Raw genomic sequence first — 9,031 nt, 5'->3', positions numbered from 1 at the left:
AACCTGTTGAAAATTAGATTGGAACATGAGTAAATCTATATATCAACGTGGAGAGAAGAGAAATATTGAGACTTGGATACATGACAATCGTCTATCTCTCCTTTTATATATGTTCTCAGCAATGATTTTTAGTTTTTCTCTCTACAAGTCTTACTTTTTTTTAAATCAAATGTGTCCCTAAATATTCTATTTTTAGGCTTTTGCAAATGATATTTTTATCTAATTTTCTAACAGAATGTTATTAGACTAAGAAATTTAAATGTTTGTAAAGTAACCATGCATCTTCTAAACTTGTTAAACTCACATATTAGTTCTAGTAGCTTTTAGTAGGTTATGTAAGATTTTTCTACATAGAAAAAACATATCAAAAGTAAATTTCTTTTTAATATCAATGATTTTTATTTCCTCTTATTTACCTTAATGCATTGGCTACAAGCCCCAGTACAAAAGCAAGCAGACATTGTAAGAATAGCCTTACTTTTTTTTTTTTTTTTTGGATGATAGAGAGGAAATAGTCTTTCTTCATTGTGATGTAACCTACTACTTTTCATAGGTTTTCTTTACCCTACTGGTGAGTTCCCTTCTTTTCCTAGTTTTCTGAAATTATTATCAGAAATTCATGACAGATTTTGTCAAATGTTTTTTATGCATTTATTAACTTTATATGCAATTATTTTTGTTTGAAAATATGGTGAAAAACAGTAATAGATTTTTTAAATGAAAATTTCCCCCCACATTTGTAAGGTAAGTGCTACTTAATTGTGATATAGTATCATGTCATATATCATTAAACTCAATTTTGCATAATTCTTATTAATACTTATTGTAACTGAGTTTATGAAGGAATTTAATAACAAATTTTATTTCATGAATGCTTTCCTCTGGTTTTAGTATCGTTGTAGGCCTGGCAACAAAGAATGAGTTTGACTCTTTCAGAGACTGAACTGAGTGATAAATAGCATGCAGATTGCAGTAACTCTCTGAGTGAAATTAAGAAATATCACCTAGATGAAAGTAATATTGGCAGACAAATAGGTATTTGAAGAACACATTCCAAAATATTGATCTATGAATATTTCCAAACCCTGAATAATTTTATGCCACCAGAATCTTTTTTTTTTAATCAAATCTGTACATAAATTTTACTGCTGGCATGTCTGTACATATTCAAGAATTTCATTATGTCTTTGACTAGGTCCCACAATCTTCTCTCACCTTCAATGAGAAAAAGCAATATATGACCTATTGAAAAAGTGGAGATTACATAAAGGCATCATGGAGTGTGAGTTTAGGAGACTCTAAAAAAAGGCTGAAGTAATACCTAACTGGCCTTTACTAATCTCAGTTTGGGACACACTGAGAGATGTACAAGTTGGAGGTTAGCCTAAAAGAATTTATTAATTTTTAAATACATTTAGGTTACTCTTTCTTTACAAATATTTTCACAACTCGGTCTCGAATTTGCTTTGTCCTAACCCCATAAATGACTGGATTTAAACAAGGAGGAACAACCACATACAGATTGGCCAGGAGGATGTGAATGTAGCGAGGAATATTTCTACCAAATCGGTGAGTCATAAAAGAGAAAAATGCTGGTGTGTAAAAGGCTAAGATGACACAGACATGTGAACCACATGTGCTAAGTGCTTTGAGTCTGGCATCTCTTGAAGGAAGTCGGAAAACAGCTCGTAGGATCTGAACATAGGAGAGGGCAATAAGAATCAAATCAAAAATCAGAGCAGCAATGGTAAATAAGCCATAGATGATATTGACCCTTATGTTAGCACAGGCAAGACGGGCGATTCCCATGTGTTCACAGTAGGTGTGAGGAATAATGTAGTGTCCACAAAAGGGCAATCGTTTGAGAAGTGGGCAGAAGGGGATGACAAGGAGAACTGGCCTCCCCACTACAATGGATGCCATGATGGCTACCACTCTATTGGTGAGAATAGTGGTATATCTCAGTGGATAACAGATGGCGACAAAGCGGTCAATTGCCATGGCCAGCAGTACAACAGATTCCATGCCAGTGTAGGTGTGGATAAAGAACATTTGGATGAGACAGCCTTCAAATCTTATCTCCCTAGAGTTGAACCAGAAGATAGCTAGCATCTTGGGAATGGTAGAAGTGGAAAGACCTAGATCAATAAAGGAGAGGAGAGCCAGAAAATAGAACATGGGTTGATGAAGACTCTGCTCAGTCTTGATCACAAACAGAATTGTGACATTCCCCATGAGTGCTATCAGATAAACAACAAAGAAAGGGAAAGCAATCCAGATATGGAAAGCTTCTAAACCAGGGATACCCAACAGAAGGAAGGCAGAGGGATAAGAGGCACTATCATTGACAGAAGACATCCTGAGGAGAACTCTTGGAAAATACTCTATGGTCTTCTTCAGTATTTCTGGGGAGACATAAAGTGATATATGGTGGTTGGATGTGTATAATAGCATACCAACTAGACACTTAAGAACATAATAGGAATTTGAGGACAACTGACTATTAAATCAAATTATTGACTATCCCATTTAATATTCCAAGGAGATTACAGAAGTTAGAAATAGTCTTTTCTGCTGTGGTGGTGATCCATGATCATTTTTAGCTCATTCTTTTGTGAAATTCTCATCCATATTTAGTAGTATCAACTGAAAACCCTTCCAGTAACCAAAATTTTTATTATATCCTTAAATTACATTGTTTACTTAGTTGAGTGGATATGTAAGAGACAACTTTACCAAAATATTAAAAAAAAAAAAAAAGAATGTGGAATTGGAATGGCGAGAAACTTTGGATATGGTGATCAAGAAGATATCTACTTATAAGGCTTATTTGACTGTCATAGTCCCCTCTTTGTTAATTATTATTTTTCCCATTATTTGCTTTAATAAGATTGTGTTTATAGCTATCTTTTAATAAAATGTGCTTTTATGCTGTGATTGATAAATTTACTATTAGTATTTTTCTACTTTTATTGTCAAAAAATTCACCACATAAATAATGCAAAAAATAGATAGTTTTAATAGAGGTTTAAAAAAGTTATTAAATTCAGCATCCATATGTGTTATTAAAAAAAAGAAACTTTTAGCAAACTAGGCAAAACATAAAACTTGTTCAATTTAATGAAAGGAATCTATGAAAATTACACAGCTAATATCATACTGAATGGTAAAACACAGAATGGTTTGTTTCTAGGGTTGGGAATAAGGCAAGCATATCAACCAGTATCAATTACATTTAATATTTTACTAGAGGTCCCAAAAATGTCAATGTATCAAAAATAAATAAATAAATAAATAAGAAGACATTAAGATTGGAATGAAAGAAATAAACTTTCCTATTCATAAATGACACGACAACTTACATAAAAATTAAAGAATATAGAACTAATTATTTAGCTTATCAATTAATCAGGTAAAAGAATCAATACTTTTCCATATACTGTTAACAAACAATTAGAAACTAAAATTTTCAGTTAAAATTTTGTGAAAATTCCCACTATCACTTAAAATGACATCAAAAGCATGGCGTACTTAGCAATAAGCACTTAAAATTGTAAAACATGACAGAAATTAAAAAGACATAAAAAAGTTTTAAAGTATAACATGTTCATGGTTTGGAAGACTGAAATATACTATGATGTCAGTTCTTCCTAAAAAGATCAATAGCTTTAAAAAATCAATAGCTTTAAATCAAAAAGCTTTAAAAAAAAATCAATAGTTTCAATCAATACCAAGAAATTAAAGCTTATTCTAAAATAATTATAGGAATGCCCTAAATTGTTTGGAAGAAGAGTAACATAACAGAGGAAGTTATAATAAAGGACTTCAGACTTTAAAATGTATAGTAATCAAGGACATGTGATAGTTGAAAAATGATGGACAAATAGATAAGCAGAGAAAGAACAGAATAGACTTATTTTATGTCCTCAGTTACATTTTATAAAATGACCAATAAAGTAATTCAGTGAAGATAGGAGAGTTATTTCTACCAATGATACTGGTGCAACTAAATATACATATATTTTAAAAAAAGAACCTTGCTTCAAACTTCACAACAAAATCAAATATTAATTACATTTCTAAAATATACCTAGATATTTTTTAAAAAGCAACTCAATTTCTAACATGTATGAAGTCAAAGAAAGGAAAGTATCTTTGCAACCCAGTGGAAAGTAATGGTTTCTTAGAACACAAAAGCAATAGTTAAAAAAAATAGCTTCTTACATGCTATTAAATTTTATAATTTATTCTTAAGAACGTGAATTTAGAGGGCAAAGACTGAGAGAAAATATTCACAATCCCTTACAATTTCTTTTACAATTTCTGTAAAAGAATTTGTGTTAAAAGCATATGACAGTGCTTAAAATAGCAAATAAGAAAACAAGTAATGGAAAAAGAAGAGCCTACACTGTTGCTTAGCAGAGGAAAATATACAAATGACATTAAACTTCTCAAAATCTTTAGACATCAGGAAATGTACATTAAAATTAAAAATGACATATTATTACACATCTATTAGAATGACAAAAAAAAAAGGCATGATGATACCAAATTTCAATAAGGATGTGGAACAAATTCTCCTAATTACCTCCAACTGAATTCCTAGTTTACTCAAGACGAGTGAAAATATATAGGTCCACACAAAGACTTGTACAAGAATGTTGGTTGCAGCTTTATTCACAACTGCTCCAAATGAAAACAACATAAATACTGTGATCAAGAGTAAACAGACAAATCAGTTTCAAAATATTTGCCCAACGAAATTCTACTCAGCAATAAAAATGGATTGACTACTTATATGTCTGACAACGTAGATGAATCTGTCATTATACTGAACTGTCAACTGCCACTAGTTACTGGAGAGTACTGAGTATATGATTTCACTTATATGAAGATATAGAGAAAATGGTTACAAGGGACACCTGGCTGGCTCAGTCAGCAGAGTACGTGACTCTGATTCTCAGAGTTGTGAGAGATTACTTAATATTAAAACCTTTAACAGCAACAAAAAAATGGGTACTGAAAATATCTATTCAGTGTTTGCCCGGGAATTGAAAGGGGTCACGGACAGACTGGGAAAGGACACAAAAGAATTTTTTGAGGTGACAGAAAAATTTTATATTTGTATTGGGGTATAGGATATATATTTTTATAGGGGTGTAGGACTGTACAGATAAGATTTTCCAAGACTGTACAGATAAGATTTTACATTTAAACAGAATTCAAATTTTACTTAAAAAAATCAATCCAGGTCTGGAGAGAACAGAATGTTTACAGTTGTTGACATTGGATCCTGAGAGCATTACACATCTCTGCTTAGTTTGTAGACGTTTGAAATGCTCCATAATGAAATGGTATAATATATAAATCTAGTCAAAATAAGTGTCAGCTTTAATATTTTTTATAAAATACAGTATCATTTGCTTTAATAAAATATTCACTTTGGGAGCTTATTTTAAACACAAGATTATTTATCTCAATCAATACAGAGCTAAAAATCCTAAAATCTAAAATGTTTTACAATCCTACTCAAGAAGCATAAAATAAAATTAAGAACCTATGTTAAGTTTTAGTATTCTCTAATAATTTTTGCTATGAATAGCACCTAGCTTTTATTCCTGATATTTTCCTTTTCATTTACACTCATCAGCTTTTAAGTCAAATGCTAACCATGGTATATTCTTTATGATTATTTGCAACAAGCTCACTGATGATCATCGTCCCCAAGGCTTACAGCTACCAAAACAGAGCAACCATTTCAAAGAGATCACTCTATTGACACCACTTTGATTTCCATAGTTCTGGACTCTGGTCACTCACTCAGGCTAACATCTGCTATGAAAGCATACCTTACTGTGCCTGGGTGCTTCTTCTCTGAGGGGTAGCTGAGGAAAAGGGCACTTACATCCTTGTTATTTCTGTAAGTGTATTACCTGATGTAACTTCCCAAAACGCTCTTCAGTGTCCACTATGCTGAGCTGCCCTGCCTGTCTCAGCCTTTTCACGGAAGACCTCCCACCATATAAAAATGCAACTTGGGCTACCTTCCCAAGGCAATGTTCTGCTTCCTCCTGCAATGTCAGGCTGGCCTTTCTGCCCAGGATCCCTCAAAAGGATGAATTTATGCAGAGGATGTAGCTCCCCTGAGAAGGCCATCCTTGGTCAGTCCCTGCAGGGACCAGATGTCTGGGAGATTGAGTCAAGTTTTCTGAAGCATCTTGGTTCAAACCTGCTTCCAGGGAACTGGGATTTCTTTTCGTATTTGTCTCTTGGGCATGTTAATTTTTTTTTATGTAGCTTATTTCCCTGTTCATCTTTTCTATCTATTAATTTTCTCTAATTACTTTAATCATAGTATCTTCATATTTGAAGCATATATATACATATTATAAGATATATATATATATATACTATCATCTTTTATCCACATTTCTGAATTAATAGTAATGCTCAAAGCATTATATAATTCCATTTTAAGCTGTAATATAACATGTTGCCACCTAAAAATCATTTGTTTTCTTAAACTTTGATTACCTGTTTCACAGTCTGTTTCTATATTAAATTATGCCAGAGAGGTTAAGGAAACTTCCCTGGAACTAAACTCATTTTAAAATCCTGTTTCATAATAGTTACATGACTATGTGTAAATTACCTAACTTCCGAATCTCCACCTACTCATTATAGAATGTGGATTACCTAAAGAGCCAAATGTAGTTTCTAGAACATTATAAGGGGTCAAGAAATATTAGATGTCACTATTGGTAGCCATAATGCCTCTTGTTTCATAGCATTTATATGATTCTTACATCACAGGGAATTGTGGAGTGCCTCTTCCCATCAGTGTCCTATATAAGGAGTCAGTTTTTCCTATTAATAGCACCTTGTACCCATTTACATGTAGAATTTATGTACTTTTGTTCATAGTTTTTCTTTAATATGCCCATGTTGTGTGTTTAGGTTACTCATCTGAGAAATGAGAGTGTATCTGTTCAACTTTGAAAATGCTACTTACTCTAATATAATGTTAATGTTAATATGCAATATTATTATTGGTTCAGTTCCCTCAGCTTTAGAAAGGGAAAAAACTAGAAACTACTTATTGTATTTGTTAGAATTTAAAGAATTAATACTTACGAAGTCATGAAAACAGTGCCTGGCTCATAAGATATGTCTATTTTTTGGTATTATTATTATTATTATGCTAATCAATTTTTGTCAACTTCATGGAATTTTTTCATGTAAATGCTATTTTATTTATCACATAATTGCTGTCATTTGTCATATGTGGTTGGAACTATGCTTATATTAAATATTTATTATTGTTACTTTTTGCTGACATTTTCTAAGATGAATGAAAGACTTCATAAATCTGCACATAGGATACCACCTTCCCTAGACATTGTAATGTGACAATTTTTAGAGTAGAGAATAAGCTTCATTTTCTCATACTCAAACTTCCTTAATATCTGAAGACCAAATTTCATAATTTATACCTGAAAGTTCTAGTTACCCTTTCTCTTATCTGCTTAGTTTTGACCCCATAAATTACAGGGTTGAGAGCAGGTGGGATGACAACATAAAAGTTGGCAAGAAGAATGTGGATGTATTGAGGAACATTTTGGCCAAACCAGTGGGTCATGAAGGAAAAAAAACGCTGGAGTATAAAAGGCCAACATTACACACACGTGGGAGCCACAAGTGCTGAGTGCCTTCATTCAGGCATCCCTGGAAGGGAGGCAGAAGACAGCATGGAGGATATAGACATAGGAGATGATAATGGCTATGATGTCAAACACCAAAATAGAGATGGCACCTAAGCCATATACGATGTTCACCTTTATGCTGGTGCAAGACAGGCGGGCAATGCCCATGTGCTCACAGTATGTGTGGGAGATGATTTGATGCCCACAGAAAGGTAACCTTAAGATGAGCAGAACGAAGGGGATTGCAATGGCTAAGGGTCTCAGGAGGATGATCAATGCTATAACAGATACCATCTTGTTTGTCAACACCAGTGTGTACTGAAGAGGGTTACAGATGGCCACATAGCGATCATAGGCCATGGCCACGAGCACAGCCGACTCCATGCCAGTACATAAGTGGATGAAGAACATCTGAATGAGACAGCCCTCAAAAGTGATTTCTCTCAGGTGAACCAGAAGATTCCAAGCATCTTGGGGATGGTGGATGTGGACAGGCCATGTCAATAGATGACAGAATGGCCAGGAATTAGAACATAGATAGGATGATGGAGACTACGACCAGTCTGAATCACAAAAAGAATTGTAATGTTTCCCAATAATGCTATCAAATATACAACACAAAATGGAAAAGCAATCCACATATGCATGTCTTCTAGCCCTGGAATTCCCAGTAGGAGAAAGAATTTGGGATGGAATTGTGTGTCATTAGATGGGACCATGTTTTCGTTGCACTTGTACTGCTGCATGTAACATAGACCAGATGTTTCATTCACTGAGAGGTGCCAGCTCTTCTTGTCCAATGTTACTGATTTCTTAAAGAATGATACAAAAATATGTTTGAACTTTTCTAAACACCCCACCCATCATTACATAACTGTGGATTTTTTTTTTTTGAAAACTGAAGTACATATTGTTATTGTTTGATCTCAACTGATCTATCAGATTCATTACATTTGTTTTCATCCATTTTAATAACATAATTAAGCTTTCATCAAGGACCAATAGAATATCATACAAATGGTGGTGATATGTATACAAATACATAGGTATTTGGTGTTCAGATCATACATAGTTAACTGTCTTTAAGGAAGTTCTAGCTTAGGAATTAAAATAATAATACAATGTATGGTTTCTCTGGGATTCTGACAAGTAGGTTTTCCTTTCTATCTCATAGTCAATTGCTATAGCCTCTGGAGGTAAAATTTGCACAAAACCCTTTTAAATGTGTGAAACCTAATGGAAAAAACCACTAGGTAAACTCCTGGACCTCAAATCAGAAACATCATTGCAGTTAGGGAAGACTGTATTAAATGCAGGAAATCAAGACT

The 9,031-nt window shown here is 33.4% G+C and overlaps 1 protein-coding gene and 1 pseudogene across 1 annotated transcript; both read right to left on the bottom strand.

Moving 5' to 3' along the window:
• Positions 1 to 1,419: 1,419 nt before the first annotated feature.
• On the bottom strand, positions 1,420 to 2,364 carry LOC125078794 (olfactory receptor 52E4-like). Its single transcript, XM_047691976.1, has one exon. The coding sequence runs from the start codon at positions 2,356 to 2,358 to the stop codon at positions 1,420 to 1,422; it is 939 nt and encodes a 312-aa protein (XP_047547932.1). The 5' UTR covers positions 2,359 to 2,364.
• Positions 2,365 to 7,480: 5,116 nt separating this feature from the next.
• On the bottom strand, positions 7,481 to 8,422 carry LOC125078951 (olfactory receptor 52E1-like; annotated as a pseudogene).
• Between the last annotated feature and the right edge of the window lie 609 nt (positions 8,423 to 9,031).

This window comes from Lutra lutra, chromosome 10 (assembly GCF_902655055.1).
Source record: "Lutra lutra chromosome 10, mLutLut1.2, whole genome shotgun sequence".
NCBI classification, from domain to species: domain Eukaryota; kingdom Metazoa; phylum Chordata; class Mammalia; order Carnivora; family Mustelidae; genus Lutra; species Lutra lutra.
This window is presented reverse-complemented; position numbering and strand designations above follow the sequence as displayed.